Below are 27,250 nucleotides of genomic sequence, written 5' to 3'. Positions count from 1 at the left end.
CCACCCAACACCTTCACGGAGGCCAAAAACAGCAGCGATGCCTCTGACGCAGGCGGCCTGTGTGTGGAGAAGCATCTTATGGCCTCACACTGAACAAGGGGAAGCACAAGGCTCCCTGCTGCTTTAAAGCACTATTGACACCCCTTTAAAGAGCCTCGGTGTCCCCTGAAGGATCCTGGGAAGTGGCTCAGGTGGTTGAGAGCTTTTGGGAGGCATCCTCTTCCTCTCAAGATCTGCAATTCCCAGAGTTCCGTATGTAGAGGGACCGACGGTTAAACCTCTCCGGGGTGTGGAGCTGGGCATGGAAGTCTGGGAGAGTGCAGACGGAGGCCCAAGGGGCTGCATCCAGTTCCTCTTGTGGGTGGTCAGCTTTAGCCCTCAGGCTGGCCAGCTGCTGAGCCCAAACCCATACAAGCTGCATAGCCCCTGTAATCGCAAAGGTGTACTTGCAGCGTAAAGCTCAGCAGGGCAGAGTGAACAGGAGACCCCACCCGCTCAGGTGGAGCAGAATGCTCCCTCCACATTTTTCTGATGACTTTGCGCGTTGCTCGCCTGAAACAGAACAAAGGTCCTGGTGCTAAATGCCGGGGGGGAGGGGGAGAGAGCAGAGGTTCCAATTAAGTCAACTGGAGCTGGTCAGACCACTGGGCCTTTGGGTGAGGCTGCCTGCTGAAATGCAATCGATGCTCCCTGCATTCTCCCCCAGGCTGGAAATATTACAAATTAAGGCAAACAGAGCTTCAAGGTCCAATCTCTCAGCATGGGAAGCTGCCTCAGCAGGGGAGAGGAAGAGGGTGCGTGTAGCCAGAATGATGATGACAAAGGGTGATGCCGGATGGGCACGGAAGCAGCAGGATAGGGAGGGCACCAGGGCCAAGTACAAACCGGCTGGCTCTCCCCACTGCCCCACCCCAGAAGGCAGCAGCAGATTGGCACAAAGGAAGTTTCAGGTTTGTTCGATGGCTGACCAATATTGCCTTAAAAAAACAAAACAAACCCAAATCTTAAGACTAGGAAAGACCCGCCCCCTTTCCCTGAATTTCTGGAGAGCTGCTGTTGACCAGAACATACAATAGTGGGTTAAGACAGAGCAAAGATCTGACTTTGTATAAGCCTCCTTGGCGCACAGCAGCTGATCAGATTCAGTCCCCAGTGGCATCTCCAAGTAAGGCTAGGGAAGATGCCCTGCCAAACCCCCGAGAGCCACTGCTGCTTGTTCCTGTGGGGCAGACTGAGACCGAGGAGCTACAGGACGGACCCCGAGTAAGGAAGCGCCCATGCTGGGACGGCTGAAAGGACAAAGCGCTCCTTGCGGACAGAAGACCTTGGAAGGTGGTGGGCTCTCCTTCCTGGGCGCTTGTTGAGCAGAGGCCCGGTGGCCATCCATCAGGGGTTATTTAGCTGGGGCTCCTGCACTGCAAAGGGTTAGGCTAGATGTCCCTTCCAATTATGTGATTCTATGAATCTAAGTGCCCCCCCCCTTTTCTCTAGCCAAGAGATCCCAGAAGCTTTCTCAGGATTGTCCTCCCAATTTTCTCCAAATCTGAGGGAGCCTTGCAGAGCCCAGAAAACAAGGCCCTGCTGCTACACCCTCCCAACTTTCCTGCGTCACGAGACACAAGGGAACAGATGAGGCGACTCCCCTCCTGCCACCCCAACCAGCCCGTCCATTAACAGAGAGGCTTTTCAAGACGCCATTTCCAGATCTGCTCACCTCAGGGCAAGCTCTTTATTATCTGCCGCCAAAGTGTCACCGCAGATACTGCTACACACGTGTGTCATGTTGCATTTGTCTCCTCGTGAGGAATTGGTGCTGTTGATGCCACTTAGGGTCAGCGCGAAAACAAACTCTGTGTGTCTGGGGGGTTCAGAATAAGAGAGACAGGAGTGTTTTCCTTCTGGGCAGCCTTGTCGCCTTAAAACAACCTCCAGCTGGGTGTCTCCATCAGGTCTTGAAAGATGGGGGGGGGGGCTTCCTGGAGTAGGGATGGAGGGAAGCCTCTTGGGCTCAGTAATCTAGCAGGGCACAGATTGGCAGGCCCCATTAGGACAAAATCAGGCAACTGCAAGCCCAGAGGCTGTAAACTGGAGCATAGATCAAGAGTTGTCTGCACCAGTTTATTCTGCATAACCTCTGGGAACCTAAATCTCAGGGGAAGAGCGAAACCAGCCCCAAGAGAGGGCCTGCAACTCAGCTTCTCCTGGAGGATCGCTTGAGCTCAGGAGCTGGAGGGTGCTGTGCCAGCCACAAAACAGATCACCACCCTGGCTGCACCAGCCGGTCTTGTCAATAGCTCCTTATGTGGCTCCTGCGGGGGGGGGGGGGTGCGCGCGTGCGCCCACAAACAGGGAGGGAAGAATTTCTCTGAGTCCCACCTGGCAGGAGAGCAGGATGCAAGGAACTGACCCCTCCACAGCAATGGAGACACTGGCTATATTCTCTGGGCTGCTCTTGGGAGGCAGGTTGTTCAGGCAGGTTGCAAGTGGGTTGTTGACAACTTATTGGGTCCCCCAACCCCCAAAGGTAAATCTGGATTAAACACTGGGAGGGGGGAGCTGGACATATGGGCTGGACATCTATGTCTAGATCCTGCAACAAACAGCCATCTGGAAGTGCCCTGCCTCTTCAGTTAGCTTAAGAGTTGAAGGGTTGAGCTGGGGAGAAGAAGCTGGGTGGGTGGGGGCAGAAAACGTTGGAAGCTGCCTTATGCCACCATTGGTCCATCTAGCTCAGTCTCGTCTACACTGACTGGCAGCAGCTCTCTAAGGTTTCAGGCAAGAGCCTCTGCCAGCCCTTCCTGGAGATGCCACAGGGGATCCTGCTTGCAAGAGAGAGGTGCCCTTCCCCAAGCCCTGGCACGGGGGCTGTAGCGACTGCAGGCTATCTGAGGACATCTCTCCACAGACTTTGCATGGGACAAAAGTTACTTTGGACCTTCAGTCCTCTGCTTTAAAGACCAGCACTTGTGCATGAAATCCCTCTAAATCTATAAAAGGAAGAAGCAAATCTCTGTATGCAAAAGAGATGCAAACACGTTGATTGTTACTCCATTCTTTCTAGCAGTCCTGTGAGGCCGCCCAGCAGCCCGTGGTTCAGCTAAGGCACTGCGACAGACAGAGAGAGAGACACTCGCCCAAGCGCCTTGCAGTCCGTGGCAGAGGTGCAACCTGAGAACCCAGGAAGAGCCTGGATGCTGCATCAGCCCAATGGGGGCCCATCTATCCCACCAACCAGAGGCCTCTTTTGGAAAACCCACAAACAGGATCCTTGCACGAGAGCAACTCTTCCCCCCTGTGGTTTCCACCAACTGGTACTCAGAAGCATTGCTGCCTCTGTGAGATCTGAACCAGGGAGTCTCTGGAAATGCCCTTCCTCCCAGGCCATGCTGCTCTACGTGAGGCAGAAATCAAAATCCCCACAGAACTTTGCACCAAGAGGCAGCTCTTTTGTGGAAGGGCTTAGGGATGTGAGGAGGGAGGCACCTGCAGCTGCAGAAGCAGCAACGCTTTGCCTTCGTGAAACTGCTGGCCTTCTCTGCCACCCAGTCGAGGGAAGCGGGGGAAGGAAGCAGCAGGCGCAGAGATGAGGGGCGGGCAGATGTCAGGACGACAGGAGAGGCTGCGCAGAGGACGCGCATAAACGCAACTGAAGGGCCCTGCAGGATGCCGGAGGCGCTTCCCAGCCTCTCTGTTCTGCCATTTAAGCAACATCCTCCTTGAATGGCTGCAGATTAATATTTGATTCGCGGGAAGGGAAGGGGCCTCCTTTGCGCTGACGGACCCCACTGGTCAGGCGCGGCGGAGGGAACTCTCGGAAGACGCTCGACACTCCGGCACAAAGGGCTGCAGCAGCGGCGCCTGAAGCTTTTAACTGGAGGCTCCTTTCACTGGCAAGGGGCCGTATCAAGAGCAGAGCCTCCAGTGCAAAAATGTTCTCACTGCATTTAGACTCCCCCCTCTTTCTCCAAAGAGCTCAGGGGTGGCAAACAGGGTTCCCCCCCTCCTCACTTAATCCCCACAACAACCCCACGAGGTAGGTTAGGCTGAGAGAGGGTGACTGGCCCAAGGTCAGCTTGTGAAACTAAGGGGGAGAGAAAGGAGGGCAGGGAAATTCACAGAGCCTAGGACTTGCCGATCAGAAGGTCAGCGGTTCAAATCCCCACGACGGGGTGAGCTCCTGTTGCTTGGTCCCTGATCCTGCCAACCTAGCAGTTCAAAAGCACGTCAAAGTGCAAGTAGATAAATAGGTACCACTCCGGTGGGAAGGCAAACAGCGTTTCCGTGCGCTGCTCTGGTTCGTCAGAAGCGGCTTAGTCATGCTGGCCACATGACCCGGAAACTGTACGCCGGCTCCCTCGGCCATTAAAGCGAGAAGAGCGTTGCAACCCCAGAGTCAGCCACAACTGGACCTAATGGTCAGGGGTCCCTTTACCTTTTATGGCCAGGGATATGGGCATATAAAACAGGGCAGCAAAAGAGGGCAGGCACATTGCAAAACAGACCAGTAAAAATGCACAGTCTTGTTTTTTACAAGCTTACCCCCCCCCCCCCCCGCTTGTGGCTTTGGCTGCGAGTGCAGTGGGTACTGCCCCCTCCCCCAGCCCGCCCCCCACTAAGCTTGGTAAAATGGAGAATAAGGAAACCCAGAAACAGCATCTCTGTCACTACCTGCCATGCAATAGTGGAGAAGGTCCATCTACCCACCTGTTCCCGGCATGTGCAACACAACTACCACAGGGCTGCAAGCAGAGGGAAAGGGGCCAGAATTTGCAAGCCAAAGCAGGCCAAGCTGCAGGAAAGGGAGATTAGGAAGAGAGAGGGCGAGGATGACCTATGCATTTGTTTATTTGATTTGCATCAATTATGAATTTCAAAATATAAAGCAAAGGAAATGCTTTTAAATAAAAATTAGAATAAAATGAATTGAGATTGTAGGTTGGTTCACAACAACAAACCAGATCAACAACAATCATCAAAATGCCTATATATTTTTAATCGTTTTTTATTGAAAGTTTCCAACATAAAATACAAGAAAAGCCGAACTAACCTGAGAAAAAATGCCTAAATAAATCAAACCCCAGACAATGCATGAGTCTTTATATTAGTGAGGCAGCAGATAGAACAACACATACAACTGCACAAACACCAGCTTATCTGAAAAGACTGGGTGGATAAAGCTGATGGTCAAAACTCAAGTATGAGGATGGCGGTTGCACCTCCAAAGGCGCAAGGAGTTCCACAAGTGGGGTGCCACCACAGACAAAGCCCCGTCCCTCTCGCTGAAAAACAGCAATGCCCATCAGAGAGGACCACGATAAGACTAAGATAAAGGTGCAGGTTGACAAGCATTTGGGCCATAAATTAAGATTATGCAAACCAACAATAAAATGCACTTAAGAGGAATGAATACAGATATAGCAATACTGGGAAACTGTTCTATGCAGAGTTGGTGCATGGTTCTCCAGTGTTTCAGCCAAGGGACATTCTCAGTCCTACCTGGAGCTACCAGGGACCAATGACACCCCATGCAATGATAACCGAGAAAGAACATGGAGTCTCCAAACGCTTTCTGCTGAGTCAAAACCTGGGGGTCAGTCAGCAAAGTCCTGGCAAGATGGAAGAGTACTGGGGGTCAGCTCCAGGCCACCCAACTTCCTGTCTTCAACTACGGCAGAGAATTTATTTCCATGGTCCTAACATAGGAGCAGCTGCCAGGGACACCTGGCAGCTGAACAGGGCAGAGTCGAGGGAGGGTTTGGGAATCTTGTCTCGGCTCCTGTGTAAACCCATGTGGAAATTAAGGTGATATTTTATGGGTGCGCACAAGAGAAAAACTTTCCACCTGCAACTTTGTCAAAATACCATGGGTATTAGTATAATGTATTATTTATAGATGCTGAGAAGGGCTTTGATAATATTTCTTGGGAATTTATAATAAAAAATTGGAATTACAGTGGTACCTCGGGTTACATTCGCTTCAGGTTACAGACTCCGTTAACCCATAAATATTGTTTCAGGTTAAGAACTTTGCTTCAGGATGAGAACAGAAATCGTGCTCCGGTGGCGTGGCAGCAGCAGGAGGCCCCATTAGCTAAAGTGGTGCTTCAGGTTAAGAATGGACCTCCGGAACGAGTTAAGTACTTAACCCGAGGTACCACTGTAATGGAAATGGGACAATGTTTTATAAAAGGGATCAGAGCAATCTATTCAGACCAAAAAGCTAGATTGCCAGACAAGGTTGCCCATTATCGCCATTATTATTTATAAGTCCTGAAAGTCCTCCTAAGAAATATGAGAAAAACTGACAAGATTAAAGGAATTGGTGTCGGTCGAAAAGAATACAAATTGAAAGCCTATGCAGACAATTTAGTTATAACAGTAGAGGACCCATCAACCAGTGCAATGGAAGCACTGGAAAGAATTGAACAATGTGGACAGGTAGCAGGTTTTAAATTAAATAAAAAGAAAACAAAAATGCTTGTTAAAAATATGGATCAATATGTAAAAGACAAATTGCAACATAAATTAGGTATTGAGGTAGTAAAAAAGGTTAAATATTTAGGAATCTGGCTAACATCAAAAAATATAAATTTGTTTAAAGATAATTATATACTGGTATAGAATGGTATTAAAAGAGATCTAGAAGTGTGGGGAAGAATGAAATTATCTCTATGAGGTAGAATTTCAGTGATCAAAATGAATGTGCTACCCAAAATGTTATTTTTATTTCAGTCAATCCCAATTATAAATGGGCTTGGTAATTTCAAAGAGTGGCAAAAAGTAATAACAAAATTTATCTGACAAAATTCAAATTGCTTACAGATGTTAAAGAAATAGGATCCCTGCCAGATTTGAAATTGTATTATGAAGCTTCTTGCCTGTGTTGGTTAAGGGATTGGATATTGTTAAAAACCACAGATCTATTAGCTCTGGAAGGATTTGGCAATAGGTTTAGGGGGCATGTATATTTATGGTATGAGATGGTAAAAGTTCATAAACCACATAATTCGAAAATCAATCTACGAGGTATAGAGTAGATATAAGAGTTTATTAAAACGTAAAACACCATGGTGGCTGTCGCCATTAGAGGCAACATCTATAAAAAAGTTAAATATGGAACAAAAATGGGCCACCTGTGGAGATTTGGTGAAAGAGATGGATAACCAGTGGAAATTGAAACCTTATGAAGAGATAAAAGAGTCAGTAAAAGATTAGTTGCATTATCATCAAATAAATGAAGTGTTTAGAGAAGATAAAAAGAAAAATGGATTTGAATTTATAAGATCTAGGTTTGAAATGGATTTATTAGGCAGCAAAGTTAAAATATTGTCGAATATGTAGAAGTTACTTTTGGAATGGCATACGAAAGATGAAGAAGTTAAATCTGTAATGATACATTGGGCAAATGATATTGGTCATAATATGCAGTTAGAAGATTGGGTAAATTTTACTGCATGCAGTTCACTTAAAGAAAATATAATGAAAATGATGTATAGATGGTATATAACACCAGTGAAATTAGCAAAAATATATAGAACAAATAATCAATGTTGGAAATATAAAGAAAAAGAGGGTACTTTTATCATATGTGGTGGACCCGTAAGGAGGTGAATGCCTTCTGGGAAATGATATATAATGAAATTTTTAAAATGTTGAAATATATATCTATAAAAAAACAACAACAGATGCCTTCCTGTTAGGTATAGTAGGCCGAGAAATACATAAACAGGATGAAAGATTGTTTTTATATGCAACAACTGCAGCGAGAATGTTATTAGCCCAAAGATGTAAACAAGAAGATTTGCCAACAAAAGAAGAGTGGCAGATGAAATTACCGTACTATGCCAAATTGGCAAAACCGATGGGAAAAATCTGGAACCGGCAGGATGAGACTTTTCTGAAAGACTGGAATAAATTTGTGTTATATCTGAAGGACAACTGTAAATAACTAACATCGCTAGTAGGGCTACAAGAAGTTTTGTAAGGTCAAACTTATTACAGTTAATTTAGTATGTAAACAAGATTATGATTTAATAGCAAAAGATATATAACAAAATGCAGTACATAGAGAATAGGTTTGAAAACCATCAGTCGGGGAGGGGGGAAGTTCTAGGCTCATGAAGCCAAATGTTTTATTTACTTTTGTACACTATGATGTTATGCAAGAAAGTATATGTAAATATTATAATAAAAAATAGTATAATATATTAATTAGGAAGCTATTAAAAGAGGTGTTGTTGTTGTTGTTTAAAAAATGCAGATGCAATTAAAACAGTTTTTATCACTCAACAGAGGGAATTTCCACAAGTGCTGCCGCTGCAGATGGACCATAAAAAGCCAGGCTCCACTGCTATGCAACAAACTTAAGACTGTTTCCTAGAAAGAGAGATTCAGAATCCACAGCTGCCTGCAATTTTATGCAGAAAGAAACATTACAGAGTTTCTAAAAAGGGTGAGAGGACCTGGCTGGTCTGCTACAGGTGGACAATTTGGGGCAAAATCAGATGCAAAAGGCATGGAGGTGAACTTGACATGGATTTGGTAAACAGGCTTGCATGTGTAAAATCACATGCGAAAGTAGCACAGAAAATGCAATGCCGCAAATTCCACAGGCTGCCTCATGAACCCCCCCCTCCACTTTGCCCCAAGATGAAATGGGCTTGAAGGAGAATTAATTGCCATATTAGGGGTCTGGAAGGAAGCCCCCCTCAAGCAATTGTTGGGAGAGGCCTAGTGGGCACAACATTTTTCAGCCAAGGGGATCTCCCCCCCCCCCCCGGCCATGGATTCCCTGGGGGACACAGGACTGCACTACCTTTTGCAAAAGCACCATTTTGCAGGTCACGATGGGAGAGAGAGAGAGCACCTGCTTTGGAAAGTGGGGTTCTGCAGAGCCTGTGTCTCTGAGGTACAGTAGGCACATTCCCAGATTCGCTGGGTGTTTTGTATCACACCTGGAAGCAGAGTGGAAAACAACAGAGCTCTTGAAGGGTGGGGAGGTGGGAGTTTATCATCTTATTTTCCACCTCTGGCACAGCGGAGCTTTAAAGAAAACCCAACAGAAAGAATTGAAAATATCCTACAATCTAACAACAGGGCAGGATTCTTTGCATGCAGCTGTTAAAATCCAGAGGGCCAAGGCAGCTTCACCATAGAATCACAGAGGGGAACCCTGGCCAACCCCCTGCAACCCAGCCTCCTCCAACTTGCCTAGGGGTGGGGGTCCTCAGGCAGAGGTCCCCATTCTCCATCCATCTGGCCCGCCAGACTCTGCCCAGGTTCCCTCCCCCTGCTCCATGCCACTGAGCTGTGCCCATTCCACTTTCTCGGCTAGAGGGTGGACAGATGGGGGGGGGCATGGAGAAACTTCTGCTCTTTTGCACAGCTGTACAAGAGTAAGAGCAGAACTGGTGGCTCCGCTTACTTTGTTCCTTTGGCTCCTGCCCACCAAGGGCATGTGGGCCGGGGGCATTTCTGGCTGAGCCCAAGAATTGGCCAGGCAAACTTTTCTGGCGGGGTGTGCTACAGGGAAATAGACCACACCAAGCAGCAGCCCCCCACTAGCCCGTATCCACAACACACACAAAAAGGTTTCTGCAGATTAGGCTAACAGTATCGTTTACATGCAATAGCCCAGATTTTTGTACAGAAACCTGATTTGTTGATTTTGTTCCCTTTTTATTTTTAACCCAACTATCTATGATGAATGAATACCTGAACCTCCCTCTCTCTCTTTGCCCTGCAGAGGAGGGGACTCTTGGGAAGGGAACATGGGAGACACAGAGCACTATGTGCTGGAAAGACCGGCGAGTGCAGTGCTTGCCACATTTAGGAAAATATTCCTATTTCTGGTTGGGCACGAAATCCAATCATGCTCAAAAGCAGTGTTTTCACTGCAAGAGGTGGCATTTGAAGCGCAGCGTCAAAGCCCTTTTGTTCATTGGCAGGCTCTGGTAAACAAGCAGCTCTTGTTATCTCCCCTTTCAGAGACACACCTGCGATGGGAGGAAACACCAGGGCAGCAGCGCACTGGAAGCACACAAAGAAAGCAAGAGGTTTGCTGCCACCAGAGGCACCAGCAAAGAGTTTGTGAAGATCCGAGGACTTGCCACATCTAACAGGCCACAACTGGCCCACCAAGGCACTGCCTCCTCATCCGTACCTTTTTAGCAGCCCCTAGATACTTCCTTTGTTGCTCTAATGCAGTGGCTCCCAGCTGGTGGTCCACGGAACCCAGGGGGTCCACGTGATCCACCCAGGGGATCTGTGGCACCATTCGCATAATGAAACCTACCATGGAGATATCAACATTTTCCAAAGTAGAGGGTCCATGGTTTGGCTTTGGAAAAATAAGGTCTGCAGTACCTAGCTAACTGGGAACCCCTGCTCTAATTAATTTGACTTGTTAGCTCCCCCTCCCCCTAAGAGCAGCCAGTATGGCATGAATGATAGCTGAAAATAAATAGAGGTAAACTCCTGAATCTTCCAGCACCTGGCTTCACTCGATGTCCACAAGTTCCAGGGTTATGAGAGAGCAAGAAAAACTTTTCTCTTTCCTCTTTCTCCAGGCCCCACCTAATTTTATACATTTGGCAGGATTCTGAGTTTTTCTGCATAGGATTTAAGCGAAGGGAGTGCAAGTTAGCAGAGGTTCCTGCATTACAGGGGGCTGGACTAGAGGACCCTTTCAGTCCCTTCCAACTCTACGATTCTACGATCCTATCCTGCCACCTCTTACTTGACTTTTCACTGAACTGAAAAGTCTCCGGCACTTTGAGATTGAGATTGGACTCAGTCACATGACGTGGTTCAACCGAGGCGACATTTGCACAATGGCGTTCTGTAAGAAGTCTCTTGGACCCCCTTATGCCCAAGGAAGCTTTGTGTGTGCCCTGGGGAAGAATGCAGAACACACCCCCAATTCAGAAAAGGGCGCCATTCATGCATGCGCAACGCATTAGTGTGCCTCTGAATGCCCATAAGAGCTTTCGTTGGTCTTTGGCGCATACTGGCAGGGGCACTTAAGTTCTAGTCTTCGAAAGCAGGATCTCAAAGTACCCCAAGGCTATCCCACTCAGAATCGGCAGCAGCAGCAGCAGCAGATGCCTCAAAAGCATCCCTGAACCTCCCTCTTGAGCATTTCAGAGGCTGAAAACCTTTGGCAGATAAGCTGCCAAAATACTTTCAGGGAACACAAAAGGACACTGTGTAATGGGGCCTTGGAAGAGGACTTCTGAAAAGTCTTGTCAACGCTCACGCTACTTTTCTTTCCCTCTTGTCTTTCTTTTTCTCCTCCTCCTCCTCCTCCTCCTCCTTTCATCCTTCTCTGCATCCATGGGGGAGAAGGCAGGCCAGGATCAGCCTCCATCCAAGGGGGCGGGCAAAGAGACGGAAACAGAGAAGACTGCGCAAGATAACACTCTCTGATTCTATTTGGGGGGCTGGGTCGTAACCCAACATCTATGTTGGGGGTTGCAGATTTCCCATCACGGGCATCTGGTTGGCCCCTGTGAGAACAGGGTGCTGGACTAGATGGGCCACTGGCCTGATCCAGGAGGCTCTTTTTGTGTTCTTACTAATTAAGGGGAGGGGACAGCAACACACAGCAGGAATAAGTCCCGTCAAGCCCCCCCCCCCCCGTATGGCTGGGAAGGCATAAAACTGAAAGTGCTCAGGTGCAGATGAAGGTGCACCAACGGACCCAGGGGACCAGCAAGCCACCCACAAGCACATAAGCTGTACTGCAGGCCCAGTCTAGACCCATTCCCCACCCCATGGGGCTTCATTTCCCCCTAGGAGAGAGACAGCCACCCAGCACCCCAAAGCTACTGTGGACACCCCCAGCCTTCTCCAGTGGGATGTTTTGGGGGGGGGGGGTGTTGAAAAACAGGGTCTGACTGAGATGGACCTTTGGTTAGATCCAGCAAGTCTCTTCTGATACCTGCAAAAATGACCCACCACTTAAGGGCTGGGAATCTGATCAGCCAAAAAGGGATCTGGTCAACGAATCCATGAGGCACCGTCAAGGAACACGGAAGCATCTTCAAAGCCTTAATGTTGTGGGAGCAAAAAAGGTTTGAAAAACATAGTAATTATGGGCTGTGGGGGGATTATTAGCTCCTATCATCAAGGGAAAAGGATATTAAATAAAATATTGAAATCTGCAGAGTGGTATTCTTGGAATACCCAGCAGCATTTGTACGCAGCTGATGATTGTTGTATTAAACCTGTTGCTGTTATTGTTATTGACAAGTAGATTTTTATCTTCCGGAAGGAGCTCACCAGGGTGACCAACAGCAGGGAGTCCCTGATAGGAAGCCAACGGATCACATCTGGTGGATCACTTGAGCAGCACAGCCACCTCCGCAAGCGCATGCCCATTTTTAAAAGTCCGATGGCCTAAACCCCCTCTTCCCTCCACCTCTCATGAGCCTAGGCTGGGTCTGAGTGCCAGGACCTCTCCTTTGCATGCAGAAGCTCTCAGGTTTAAAACCTGGCATCTCCAGGTAGGAAGGTCTCCCGGCTGCAGCTCAGAAGAGCTTCCAAAACTCAGTGTAGGCCATACTGAGCTAGATGGACAAGAAAGCTTCCTGGCTCCTGCCATTTGCTGCAAAGCCCAGCACAACTGCCAGGGGCCGACCCTGCCAGCCTCCCCCGGCTCTGGAGCAGGCCATCTCTGAAACTAATAACCCCTAAAGATGGTGCGTTGGAGGGGGCAACTTTGGCCAGAGGGCAACAAGGGCCACCAACTTTGTTCCACAGTTTCATTCCAAGAAAAAGGAAATTTGAGCCCTGCCAAAGCAGGGAGCAGGGAGCCTCGTCCAAGAGTGGTGCCGGCCGGGGTGCCTGACGTTTTGTGAGCAGTGGAAGGCAGAGACCGCAAGCTCAAGGAGAGGCACCAGGACCTGGGACAGGAGATGCATGTCCCAGACTCAAGATGCCCCACTGATCGGCTCCATTGAGACCCCTCCAAGAGGTGTTTTTTAATTGCTCGTGGAAGAAGACACCAGCCAGCTCAGGAGAAGAATATTGATCTCCAGCCGTTACAGCGGCAGCACAGACTTCCTGCGTTTGTAGTAGAAACAGCAGCCGGGGTTCCAGGAGCAGATACAGGCACAGACAAAGTGCAAAGGCAGAGGCATGCGGAAAATGACATTTAATTAAAATATGAGCCAGGGCTCTGCAGCTGCAGGGAGACAGCAGAGGAGTGAGAGGGCAGCTGAGCAGAGGAGGGGCTGTTTGATTTATAATTTAAAGTAAAGCCCCATGCTCCTATAAACACAGAAGTGGGGGGAGAGAAATTGAAGATAAAAGGACCATCACCTGACACAGCTAAAGAGAGGGCACAGATTGAGTCTGGTCACGACCCCTTTTGTGGTCCACCTTGCTTTGCTGACAGACAGTGGCAAGGAAGGCTGGGCCGAGTTGCTCTGTTTCAAGAAAACATTCCCAGGCTATAAATCCAGGCTGCGTCAAACAAGGCTGGGCAGCTGGCAGCCAAAGTGGTACCGAAGTCAGAGTGTCAGACTAGGACCTGGGAGAGACCAGGGTTCAAATCCCCACTCCGCCATGGAGTTCACTGGGTGACCTTGAGCCAGTCCCTGCCTCTCTGCCTAACTCACCTCACAGGGTTGTTGTGGAGATTAAAGGAGGAGGCAGAGAACCACATACGCCGCCTTGAGCTCCTTAGAGAAAAAGGTGGGATATAACTTGTTGGCATCCATCTGTCTTGAGAGACAATGGAGTGCACGTCTGGGGGTGAAGTCAAGCCATTGTGTCAGCAGCACTGAAATGAACCCCCTCCCCTGGGCACAAGCCTAGGCAGTGTGTACAGAGGTCCTGGGCAGCCCAAACACAAGACCCGCTCTCAGCCACGCTGTTGTGGTCCAAAAGAAAGCAGAGCCAGACGTTTGGCACCAGCTTGGCTGCAGGAGTTGCTAGAAGGAGGCGGACAAGGCGCCATCCAACTGCCTGGAGTCTCCACCCTGGATTTGTGGAGGGTTTCCTCCTGAGCCTTCTCCTGAAGATACCCCGCAAGGCAGTGGAGGTTTAGGACCAGAGTTTTCCTCTCCTAGATGGGCTCCTTTCCCAGGTGGACGAGCCCCATCTGCCCCTCACTTCCCTCTATGGCAGGGGCAGAAACCGCTTTCTCGACCGCTGGACTCACCCACTATTGGTTTTCCTTTACTCCTTTTAAAGGGAGATATATAAAAACTTCCTTTTGCAGGACCAGCTAGTCCCCAAATCAGAGTTGGAAATAATGCTCCACATGCTCCATAGCTCAGGGATATTGATTGCTTCTAAAACTTCACTGCTTTGCACACTAATGCTGCCTGCTATGAAAAATATATAAAATCATATATTAAAGGGGAAGGGAGAAATCCATTACTAAATTAATCAGCAGAGAGAAAGAAGCGCTTTCCCCCCAGAGACTGAGAGGGCAGGCTGATTTCTGCCCCGATCTTTAGCGGCACAGCACTCAGGGGGGGCCTAGCTGAAGAAGAAAGGGGGCCCCAAGGCTTGTCCTCCTGCAGGTGGGAGCAGAGAGGGGAGGATCCAGCTCCGTGGAGGATGCATCCATGGGGGGGGGGAGGGGGAGGAGAGACGGGTGCAAGGTCAGTTACCTCTTTAAAAATAAACCAGGAGTCTGCAGCTGGAAAATTGGCTCTGAGCAAAACATCTTCACACCACCATCATCGTTGTTGTTATTAGAATTTATATATTGCTCTATACCCACAAGTCTCAAATGGACAACTGAGGCTCACAACCAGCCCTGACTCCTTGGCCCTCACTACCTCCTTGAGGCTGCCCCCTTGCCCTGTGGCAGGGGCCACAGAAGCCACAACAGGGAGCAGGACCTCACTGCCAAACTTCCAGACCCACCAGGGGCATAGCACTGGTTGCATTGGGGCACATGTGGGGCACAGACAGGAGACCCTCTGAAGAGATCTACAGGTGAAGGATTCCAAAGAAATTTAATAAACAATAACGATAACTTATGGAGGGCAACAAGCTCACCGTTCCTGCTGCAAATGCACCACTATGCGAGACGAAGGAAGCCCAGGAGAAAGGGGAGAAGGAAAACTGGGGAGAGAGAGGGGTGCTTTGACAGCCCCCCAGGGCAGCCAGCCAGCAGGAGGAGAAAGGCAGAGGAAGAGCCTCAGAAATGCCAACATCCCCTGTGCCTTCCAGCACAGGCGGGAGGCCAACATTAACAGGCTCACCTTTGATGTGAAATTAATACAAAAATTATTCAGCAGCACAGGCGGGATAATAGGATTCTGTGGTGGTGGCAGGCTAGCCGCTGCCACGCTGCGAGGTGGGCTCATTTAATATCGACGGAAACGACGCCAGAGGACAAGAAATAAGGCCCATAAAGATAATTGCCGAGATACTCAGGAGCAAATTAAGTAATCAGAGTCGCTTCTAAATCGTGCCTAGTTCTAAGAAGAGCCATCTTTTCCGATTACCCCAACAACCGTTCATCAGAGGATGGGGAGGAAGGACTGCAAGTCCAGTTCCTCAAATGCTGTGCAGGCCACCATTCGATCAGCTTCTCTGCAAGAATATCCTGGGGGACTTTGTCAAAAGCCTTAGTGAAATCAAGATACATGACGTCACATCATTCCCCTGATCCACCAAGGTTGTAACTCTGTCAAAAAAAGGAAATGAGCTTTGTCTGGCATGATTTGTTTTTGAGAAACCCATGCTGGGTCTCAGTGATCAAAGCCGCAGAAATGTTCATCTCCAGGCCTGGAACATGGCAAACACTTGAAGGGAGAAGAGGAGTGAGGGCTCCTGATGCAAGACAGGGGAGGGGGGAACCCCCAACACCCAGCCCTCCGGTTTAAAAACACACATTCATCACTTGAGCCTCTTAATGCGCCTTTGCAGCCAGAGAGGTCACCGCAGCCTGCCTCACTCGGGCTCATTAAATAGACATTTAATCACAGCTTTGGATGGAGAGACAAAGACCGCAAGGAACAGGTGCTTTGATGAGTGACCTTTCGGAACCTATTTTAATGTAACTAGTTTACGGCTTATCTGAAAGGCCAACTCATCAGGAGCCGCAGAGTCACAGCAAAAGCCAGAGAAATAATTACAGGGGCCTGAGAAGGAAATAAAAAGGAAGGGGAGGCAGGAAGCAATTCCTTCGGGGCGCTGGCTGCATGGGGCCCTGGCTGGCGAGAACCCAAGTCGCAGCACGGCAGCGAAGGGTGCTCCCCACCCCCCCAGCCACGGGAACCCACTTCCCCCAGCCACCCAAGCCCGGCTCCCGGCTCCACTTCCCACCTTATTATTTGCTAAATAAATATACTTTTCAATATGGCCAGACAGCATCAAGGGGAAGCAGGAAGGGCCAGCCGTTCTCCCTGCTCAGAGAAAGCACAGTCTCTCTCTCTCTCTCTCTCTCTCTCTCTCTCTCTCTCTCCCTCCCTCCTTCCGACTGCCACCCTCGCATTTGCTCTCAGCCCAGGGATCCTTCTCCACGCCTGGTCAAGCTCACTCAGGGGGCAGTGTTTCTCCATGTGACTCAGAAGAGTGCGACCCCCACCCCACCCACTCCAGTCAAACGGCTCCCTGCTCCCAGCCCCCACCAACCGGCAAAGGGATGCTGAGCCAAAATAGCAACAGCCCAGAACCCTCGTGGGATGGAGAGAGCGCCGCTCCCATGCCACCAATGGCTGCACTTTTGCTGGGGGAGGAAACTAGGTCAATTGCCATGGCCCCCAGACTGCAGGCTACCCCTGAGCACCCACCCACCTTCCACTCTCGCCTCTGCTCTAGGGACCTAGATCTCCCCCTTTATCCCTGGCCATTCCTTGGCCACACGGGCTGAGCTCCCTTCAAACCATACATCTGAAACATTACAACGCCACTTTAAGCTTCCCCCAAAGAATTCTGAAAGGTGTAGTTTGTTAAGGGTGCTGGGAGTTGTTAGGGGATAACTGTCCCAGCAATTTCCCTCCCAGAACTACAATTCCCAGGGTTGCTTCACAATCAATCTCTGTTAAGTGTGTGTGGGGGGGGGGTGCGCGCATTCCCAACAACTCTTGGCACCTCCAACAAACCGCAGCTCCAAAACTCTTGGGGGGAGGCTGCAGCTATTGGAAATGGTTCCATAGCGATTTAACCCACATGGTGCAGATGTGGCCACAGAGGCACACCTTGGAAAGTGTCCCACAATGGGAATCGTTACGACTAACACCAGCTTTGGTTTGTGTGAAGGCAGTTGTGAGTCGAGTCCGCAGAAGAACCAGCGAGGGGGTCTACTCACACTTGCGTGGCTCCAGGGCCTTGTTTGGGCAGGTGAGGTGCTGGCTGGGAGGGTTCTGTGTCCTCTGCAGGCAGGCCAACATGACTGGTGGCAGGGAAAAGGCTCCAGTGGCGTCAATCCAGAGTGCGCTGCGGGGGACCCAAAAAGACAGAAGAGCGTCAGTCAGCAAAACTGGAGGGAGTCATAGCATCATGGAATTATCTAGTCCAATCTCAACTAAAGCATCCCTGACAGATGGCCATCCAACCTCCAAGGAAGGAGAGCCCCCCCCCCCCCCGAGGAAGCCCATTCCACTGTTGAACGGCTCCTACCCTCATAAAGTTTTTCCTGATGTTGATTCTGAATCTCCTTTCTTGTAACTTGAAGTCATTGGTTCTGGTCCTGCCCTCCAGAGAAGGAGAAAACAAGCTTGCTACATCTTCCATGGGACAACCCTTTAGACATCTCTCCTCAGTCTTTCCAGGCTAAACATACCCAGCTCCCACAACCATTCCTCCTAAGGCTTGGTTTCCAGACCCTTGATCATTCTGGTTGCCATCCTCTGCACACGTTCCAGCTTGTCAACATCCTTCTTAAATTGTGGCATCCAGAATTGGACAACGTATTCCAGGTGTGCTTTGACCAAGGCAGAAGAGAGTGGGACTATTACTTCCCTTGATCAGGACATTAGACTTTTGTTGATGCAGGCTAGAATAGCATTAGCTTTTTTTGCTGCTGCATCACACTGTTGCCTCATGTTCAGCTTGTGGTCTACTACAAGGGAGAAAGGTTGTTTTCTGCTGCTCCAGAGAAGCGGACACGGAGCAATGGATCCAAACTACAAGAAAGAAGATTCCACCTAAACATTAGGAAGAACTTCCTGACAGTAAGAGCTGTTCGACAGTGGAATTTGCTGCCAAGGAGTGTGGTGGAGTCTCCTTCTTTGGAGGTCTTTAAGCAGAAAGTTGCATGAAAGTTCAAATATAATGCAGAAATTAAGAGGGAAATATTGTGGAATAAACTGCTGTGTGAATGCAGACTAAGTTGTGTGATTCTCCCACTTCAGAGGACCTTGCAAACTGAGTCAATAAGAAGATTGCTAAACAGAACAGCTCAGAGTGCAGCACCAGGCAGCTGAATTCAAGACAAACGAAGGACATAGGCCTTATGGTGGTGGAGATGTGCTTGAAAGGACGAGGGAGATACTGCCAGAAGCCTCAAAACAACAGAAGTTGCTGAATGATATTTCTAGGGAATCTCTGAGGCCCTACCCATGACTAACAAAGCCAGAATAATGTATGCAGAATGGCAGAGAGGAAAATAAATTACACCAAATAAGACATATTGTGCATAGTTGCCTAATTTGCATAATGCACACAGTTTGCTGAATCCAGCTTTATTATTGTTTTTCTTGGTGCAGAATCTGGACAGTCTTGGCAACATTATTTAAATTACTTATGCTTAATCACCCCGCCCCCACCCCACTGCCTTCTGTCCTAGCCCTGAGTGACTTCCAGAATGGTCTGAGCATTACAATTTGAATGTGTGCACCATGGAGGACTCAGCAGGCTGATCCAAGGACACGACAGAAAGTCAACTATGGAAGTTTTCCAAAAGTGGTTTTCTATCACTTCCTTCTGGGTGGGTAGGAACACCAAGTCCCCCCCCCCCAATAACCCCAGAAGCATCAATAAAAGCTGAAGTGGCACAAATGTGGGCTCTTTTCCCAGCAGATGACAGAATCCTAAAACTGTCTACTCGGAAGGGACCCCAGAGTCCAACCCCTTGCAATGCAGAAACACCTGATGGGAACAAACAAAACACAAAACTTTCCCCAAGTTTTAGAAAACACTCAACTCACACTGGATGTCCCCCCTCCACCCGAAAAGTAGCAAATGCTCCCCCCCCCCCACATGCAGCATTCGCTCCCCCCTCCCTCTGGCAAAAGGGGAATGCGGGCTCAGGAGCTTTCAGCTGCCCCATCTCAGGCTGCCCTCGAAATCCAGATGATCAAAGTCAAGGCGAGGGGAAAGAGGCCACCGATTTGCTCCTTTGGAGCTCAGCACACAGCACCATCCTTTGGGAAGTGCAGCACATGGCATAAATTAGGCTTCGTTCCTCCCCACCCTGAGTGACGTCTGGAATGGCCTTGCCACTGCAACCGGGCGCAGGGAAAAGGTTGGCTGGCAATGTACAAGGAGCAGACAGTGTCCTTCCGAAAGGAGGTTTCTGTTCCATTATGCTTCCATGCTGAAATCCACTGACAGCTGCTTGTCAGGATGCATATATCACATCACACACAGATCTCTGGCTGCTGGAGGAAAGACTGGCCTACCCAGGGAGCAACAAGCAAATGTGGGGAGAAGAAAGAAGGGGAGGTCGGCTTAACTCTATCTGTTGATGGATGGCCATCCTGACTCGGCCCCAGACAAACTGACCAGATGCCTGGAAGCTGTGGCTGGATGGTTTCGTGGGAGCCGGTTGAAGTTAAATCCTTCGAAGACAGAGGTCCTCTGGCTGGGACGGGGCGATATGGGATTGAGGGGGCAACTCCCATCTCTTGCGGGGGTGCAACTAGTGCCAGCATCGTCCGTTAAGAGTTTGGGTGTAATCTTCGATACCTCCCTCTCTATGGAGGCGCAGATTACAGCTATAACAAAGGCGGCATTTTTTCATCTCCGCCAAGCTAAGCAGTTGGCTCCTTATCTCTCTCGCCCTGACCTAGCCACTGTGATCCACGTGACGGTCACCTCCAGACTGGATTATTGTAACTCGCTCTACGTGGGGCTGCCCTTGAGACTGACCCAGAAACTCCAGCGGGTGCAGAATGCCGCAGCGAGACTCCTAATGGGGTCCTCACTGCAAGATCACATTCACCCGGTGCTATACCAGCTGCACTGGCTACCGGTGGAGTACAGGATCAGGTTTAAGGTGCTGGTTTTAACCTTTAAAGCCCTATACGGCCTAGGACCCTCGTACCTACGGGACCGCCTCTCCTGGTATGCCCCACAGAGAAACCTACGGTCTGCAAATAAAAACATCCTGAAGGTCCCAGGCCTCAGAGAGGTTAGGCTGGCCTCAACTAGAGCCAGAGCTTTCTCGGCTGTGGCACCAATCTGGTGGAACGCTCTGTCACAAGAGACTAGGGCCCTGCGGGACTTGACATCTTTCCGCAGGGCCTGTAAGACAGAGCTGTTCCACCAGGCCTTTGGTCAGGGCGCAGCCTGACCCCCTCCTCTGGCAATCTGCACAGGGTCCTGCTTGCTGGTTGCCATCAATTTGTTTCTGATTGATTTTATGGTGAAAAGTTTTTAGAATGTTGGATTGTTTTTATTGTTGTTAGCCGCCCTGAGCCCAGCTTTGGCTGGGGAGGGCGGGGTATAAATAAAATTTATTATTATTATTAATATTATTAAACCATCAGGCAGCTTGCAATAACTCAGCATATGCCTGGAAGGTCTCTGATCAGGAAGGCTGCTTCTTGGTCTCAGGAGTGCCGGAGCCTGGCTGTCTCTGAGGAAAGGCACAAGTCTCCCTCTTTCCCTACTGCCTCCACTTGTTTCCAGGTGGGCTGACTTAAAATTAGCCTTCCAACATCCGGATTCATGCAAATCACCCAAGAGGCATGCATACTTGTTGCCTGCTGCAAGAATTAAGATGTCTGGTTTGTTGCTCCAGAAAGCCTCCCTGGAACCCAGGAGCAGCCAGAGCCGGATTTCCCATGGCCCAGAAAGTAAACACCTCGGGGGCTAAATTAGGGGTGAGAAACCTGTGACTTTCTAGACTTTCTAGTAATGGTTAAAGTTGGAGCTACAGCCGCCTCCCTTAGCTGCTCATTTCTAAATGCAGGGATGCTGTCTCTCTCCGTGTATGTTTTCTTTAACCACCAAGAACACAAGACAGCTCAAAACATTTTAGTGCCCAAGGTAAAAAGACAAAATAAATGGTGCCCCCCCCATACACACACTAAATGGTTGCTGCTCTTTGCCCTTTAATGTTAACCCCCTAGTTCAGGTGTCAGCAACCTTTTTCAGCCGTGGGTCGGTCCACCATCCCTCAGACCATGTGGTGGGCTGAACTATATTTTTGGGGGGGCGGGGGGGATGAACAAATTCCAGAGATGCATTTTAAATAAAATGACACATTCTACTCATGTAAAAACATGCTGATTCCTGGACCGTCCGTGGACTGGATTGAGAAGGCGACTGGGCCGCATCCGGCCCCCGGGCCTTAGGTTGCCGACCCCTGCCCTAGTTGTACCACCTTCCCCAAAGGGGGCCATTTTTAAAAAAATGCAGCCTGTTACGTAATCTGCAAGCAGTGAAGTCCCAAATATCAGAATCCTACATGACTGCTGTCCATGTAAAGATCAGCTCTTTGTCCTGGGCTCAGATTAAACCCTGCAGCGGATCTCCACCCCTTTCTTCCTGATCCTTCGGTCTGGATTCCCACCCTTGCGGCTTTCTAGCTCCCTCACCATGGCAGGCGCAGGAGCAGCTTGTGTGCAAATCCCTTTTCCTCACCATCAATTCTGACTGCAGAGGGAACTGGAATAAAACAGTGTCCTGCTCTGCTCCGGGTGACTTTCAAACAATTCATGGTAACCTTTTTGGGCTGCTAATTAGAAGCAACCTCCTGAGAAATGCTGGAGGGATGGGCGGAGCGGAACAGGGACGAAGCCAGAAGAACGGGTGCAAGACCTGCAGCTACTCCTTTCCCTCTGCCCCGCACCAAATCTCCCCCTTCGGATATGCCAGATGGACGCAGGCACCATTTCCCCAAGGCTGCGAGCAAAACATCCCCAGGAGAAATTACACAGGTGGAACTAAGGCAGGCCCTTAAAATCTCAGAGTGGTGGTAAAGAAAACAAAAACAAAACCTAAATTGCGTGGGATGTAACATCACAGAAGGCAGTCAAATACAACATTTTCTGTTTGTCCAGAGTAGACCCACAGGGGGATGTTACTCCAGCCAGGAGGACTTTCTGTCACACCTGTCTGGAGCATCCTCCTCCTACATGTGACCAAGTAGATGGGCGTGACCCTGGGAGACCCCATAAAAGGGCTGGTCACACATCCATCTTCCCTTCTTCTTCTTCGCTTTATTCCATCCTGATGCCCTTTGCTGTCTGCTGGCTCTCAGCCAGCAGCACATGGGCTCAATCCCCATATGGGATGAACCCACACTCTCTTCTGTAACTACAAGCTAAAGCCTGCCTTCAGGGAACCTACTGTGAACTGAATGTAAGTAAACTTCTGGTTACTTTTAAAAGAAGATTGTTGTGCAGACAAAATTTCAAATTAATAAAGCTGAGGGAAAGCAGTTGCAATCCCATGCTGCGCCAACTCCATTTGCATGGAAAGCAAGCAAAACCGCCAGCGGTCCTTGAGGAAAGTGCCTGGCCAAAATGAGGCGGCTGCTGGCTGGCCAGGCTCAAGGTCACCCCTCCTGGGATGTTTCTGCGGGGGGGGGGGGAGCCCAGAAGGGGCCAGGGCCGGCCCTCGTCCCGCCCAGAAGCGCAAGGAAGGGCGCTGGGGAAAGGCAGGGAAGTTCCCTCCTGCTCTGGTGTTTTGCCCCGGCACGATTCCCCCGGGGACATTTCCTCATCACAGCTCATGAAGTGGGAGACTGCACACCGTCCGTCCCCTCTGACTGGAGTGAACTGGTTAATGGTTATGTCAGCACGATTTAGCCCAACGTCCTTCCCCTTGAACGCAGCCGACAGGCGTGAGCGGAAATGGCTGGCCGTCTCCTCTCCAGGCTGATAAATTAGCATGGACAGCAAGGAATTGCTCGCTCTCAGCCTCCCTGCGATCGTCCTCCTCCCTTCCAAACAGACTTGTGTCCTTTGCTGCCTCGTGACTCGTCCCCCAAGAGAGAAACGGCAACCTCAGGAGGGAACTCTGGCCTTCAAACAGGGGGCAGGCAGGCAGGGCAGCCATGAGCGGTCAGCCAGAGAGGCCGCCTACCCCAAGAGACACCTTCCCTTAACAAGGGCTGCTATCACACAGTAAATTTATGGGCCACCTTTTCTTACCAATGGCAACTCAAGGCATTGCAGGGGGTTGGACTGAGTGACCCTCGGGGCCCCTTCCACCTCTACAGTTCTAAGGCAACTTGCAAGCAAGCAAAAAACCAGACGGGTACATTTAAAACCAAGGAAGGAAGAAAGATACATTTTCAAAGCACCCCACCCACCCAGATCTCATAATGGAATGAAACAACAACTGAAGGGGTCTCTGCAGACATCATGTTCAGAGGCAGCACTTCATGTCTCTGGCTTGCTGCTGTAGCCGGCTCAGCACAGGCTTGGGCTCAAACAGGTTTTTATGCTGCCTGCAACCTTTGCTGCTTCTTGCTGTTTATTCTGCCCTTTGTCCCTCCCGCATTCCTCTATGGGAGGTCCAGAGCTAGCAACACGAGAATGGGGCCTTCTCCGTGATGGCTCCCCACTTGTGAAATGCTCTCCCTAGAGAGGCCCTCCTGGCGCCATCATTACGCATCTTTTGGCACCAGGCAAAAACGTTTCATTTTCACCAGAGCTTTGGTATTTTAACTACCTGTGGCCCCTTGGATGGGTTGGGTATTTTAATCCTGCCTTTTAAAACCATGAATGTGTTTTCTATTTTTCTACGCTTTTGTTTTGTGATGGTTTTAATGTATGTTATCTACATATTGTTGCGAGTTGCTTTGGATTGCAATGGCAAAAAAGGTAGCTAGTGAGTTTAAAAATAATGATAAAAGTATTTATTTTTAAATGACTGTATACATGCAGGCTTTAAAATAGTTTTTTAAAACTCAGTTGCTGCACAGCAGTACGCACTTAGACACTTTGCGGTTTATTATAAGAACAACAGAGGCAATCTTTTGTTTCTCAACACAAATCCTGCTTGTGGGTTCTTGTCCTGTGGGGAGGGAGATTCAAGTCCCTGCATCAAAACCAGGTCACACTGGTGCCACTTATAAATGTGTGCATATTAAATCAGATTTCATTGAAAAAGTAAAAAAGAATGAGTAGCTAAAAACTGAGCTAGTGGAGAAACAGCAAGATGTAGAAAACCAAATTTAAAAATATTGAAAAGCAAAACACTCACAAAAAGGAGAAACCAAACCAGTTCCAAAATGTACATTTTTTTTATTCCTAAACAGTTTTTACAAGTATACACTTCCCCCCTCTGCCTGTTCCTGTAAGCAATCAAGGCACACAGCACATGTGGTGTGCCAAAGTTTGAACAACTGTTCCTTGTGCGTAGGGAAACCTGACTTGATTTCTGGTATTTTTCAAAAACCACAGAAGTGTTTGCACCTTTCTGAAGCCATTCCCACAGGGCCAGTTGGCTGAAGAGGCTGCTTCCGCTGCCCCTTTCCGGACCACCTCAAAGGATCCATTTCTCCTTCAGCCAAAAAGTTCGGCAAAAGCATGCTACACTTGCGAGGGGAAGGTGCGCCGAGAGAAAAGTTATTTAATCCTGAACAGGTGCCTGGAGTTGCCAAATTGGTCCACTTTCCTCCTAGTAATGAAGTATTCATGAATAAAAGCCTTTTTCACTATTTTTCTTAAGATGCTAATTTCACAACAAGAGTTCGTTACCATGTAATTATCCCAATCTTGTATTTCCCCATCTGTAGCAGACTCTCTCTAAAAGCAGAAGACAATCACACAACCACCTTTCATCACTGACTATTTTACTTTCTGCAAAGGTACCTTGAAAGAAGTGATTTTCCTCTGAAAGGGACTTTTATTCTGTTTCAAAACCAATTTTCTCCTATTACTGTCTTTAAGAAAAGGAGCGAGACACAGAGAAAGGAGCATTCGTTATATGTCCCTCGTTAATGCAGCTCGTGGTAAAAAGCAGCGATATCCATTTCGCGGCTTTGATTTCTGGTAATTTTAAAATATGATATCACAATCAGTCAGAAATTATGTAGTTGGAGAGAAGAAAATACATATACACGCACACATCCGAGAACAGAGCAGGGCTTATTTGGGAATTGAATACACTTGACTGATAAGCCAGCCAGCTGCTCACCTCCACAATGCCAGGATTACAACCTTGGCCTGGTCATACAGGGAGCTAGCAAGCCGCTAGAGCGCTGGGAAGCAGCTAAACTCCACAACAACAAAAGCCACAAGGAAGGCAGGAGGTGGGGTTTTTAGGGCGCAATCAGATGCAATTCATGCAAGGTGCAAAAAACCAGCCAGAGGGATGCATGTGCTGCAGATTTTGCAGGAAGGGGCTATGTTCCTCTCACTTAAGGTATCCTGACACTCCCAGTTTGCACATCACACTAGGCCCACAGGTGAGTTCCCAGAGAGAAGACCGAGGCCACACAAGGCTCCTTGTGGCTCCTGCTGCCACTCCCCAAGCACGGCTGAGCCACAGTGGGGCTGTGCCATGGGGCTGCACCGGGACAGTTTCCAATTCTCGGGTGGTTCCAGTGTCCTGAACACAGCCAGCCCCTCCCAGCAGAATGAGAAGCCAGTGCTCCACCAAAGCATTTCCAAGGTCCTAGGCTCAATTCCTGGTCGCTCCCAAAGGGTGGGGAGGCTCTATGTGGGCTACCCTTGCAGACAACTCAGAAACTTTCATGGGTCCAAAATGCAGCTGTCAGATTACCAGCTGGTGTTGTTTAGATCCACATAACACCCGATTTAAACGAGCTGCACTGGTTGCCAGTTCATTTCTGGGCCCAATTCAAGGTGCTCACGTTAACGTCCAAAGCCCTAAACAACTCAGGCCTCCAATATCTGAAAGACCCCCCTCCTTTCCTACAGACCCACTTGGGTGCTGCCATCAGCAGAGGGGGACCTCCTAGTACTTCCTCCACCCTGAGAAGTGGCAGGGAGTGGTGGCCTGCGAGTGGAGGGCCTTCTCTGTGGTGGCCCCTCAGCTGAAGAACTTCTGCCCCCCAGAGGTGCATTGTCATTATGCAGTTCCTGGCAAATGCAGAAGATGTGCCTCTTTATCCTGGCATTGGACATTTGGAGATACAGATTTTCACAATCCACCCTATTTCTGTGACTGTAAGCAGCTTTAAACTTGCTTTTATTACTGTCTTTTAAGGTTGCACCCAGCCCGGGGACGGGAAAGTGATCATAATAATAATTTTAAGTTATCAAGACTGGGTCAGGCCACTGCTGCTTTGTCCAACTGTGCTGGTGTGTGTAAAAATAAAAAAAATTAAAATTATTGTTGTAATTGCTTTTTTAAATTATTATCCTTCTATGTTTTTAGCTTTCCCAGTTTTCTCTCCGTTTTTGCATTTTTATCCATAAGCTGCCTGGAGTCCTGGTCTGGGGAAAAGGCAGAATGTAAATAAATAGCAATAACAATAGCCCTGGAGTAGACAGATACAGCGTTCTTTATTTGCAGAGCTGAGACGCTCCCTGAAATAAAGGCGTCCGCCCGTCCCCTTTCCGCAGCGCTTCTCCTGCACAGCCATGGCGCTGCTCCAATCCCATGCCCGTCCTCCTTGTCCTAAGCCTCATCCCACCTGCCGTCTCCTCCAGCTCTTGATGACCAGCCAACAGGTACTCGCCATCTGGGTCTCTGGCAGGAGGGTGCTGCTGCTGGCCCTCCCTGCCCGCCTGGCGCTTTGTGTTAATCCTCCTGGCAAATCCACAGGCAGCCCTCCTCTCCCCGGAGACCAATGCTGCCACCTGGAGAAGCCGGAGCAAAGGCGGCTGGGGAAGAAACTCTGGGAAGCGAAAACTCTTAGAACTGCAGCTTCCTATTTTCCTCATCACATAAAGAGTGGCATACATGATGACAGACCTCAAACCTGAGAGGTGACCCACTCCTGGAACTGAAGACAGGGCGCAGGTTAACGCAAAACCAGTTGCCTCTGATATCCGTATGGTAACAAGGTCAAGCTGGTTTGCACGGGGGCCTGCCAGGCTCCCCATCGGATTGGCTCATCTGCTGTGATGTCATGGAGCATGCACAGACAGACCCAAAACTGCTCAGCAACCATGCGAGTGCAAGGAAGCAT

The 27,250-nt window shown here is 49.2% G+C and overlaps 1 protein-coding gene across 1 annotated transcript in view; it reads right to left on the bottom strand.

Annotated features, from left to right (window-relative positions):
* FAM222A (family with sequence similarity 222 member A) overlaps nt 1-27,250 on the bottom strand; it is a 96,885-nt gene that overhangs the window by 30,576 nt on the left and 39,059 nt on the right. Inside the window, exon 2 of the mRNA XM_083407323.1 lies at nt 17,279-17,406. Within this exon, the coding sequence (XP_083263449.1) occupies nt 17,279-17,360 (82 nt within the window). The 5' untranslated portion in view covers nt 17,361-17,406. The remainder of the gene's footprint in view (nt 1-17,278; nt 17,407-27,250) is intronic.

Source organism: Podarcis tiliguerta, assembly GCF_965153285.1.
Source record: "Podarcis tiliguerta genome assembly, chromosome: 13".
NCBI classification, from domain to species: Eukaryota; Metazoa; Chordata; class Lepidosauria; order Squamata; family Lacertidae; genus Podarcis; species Podarcis tiliguerta.
Note: the sequence above shows the minus strand (reverse complement) of the source record. Positions and strands in the feature narration are given on the sequence as shown.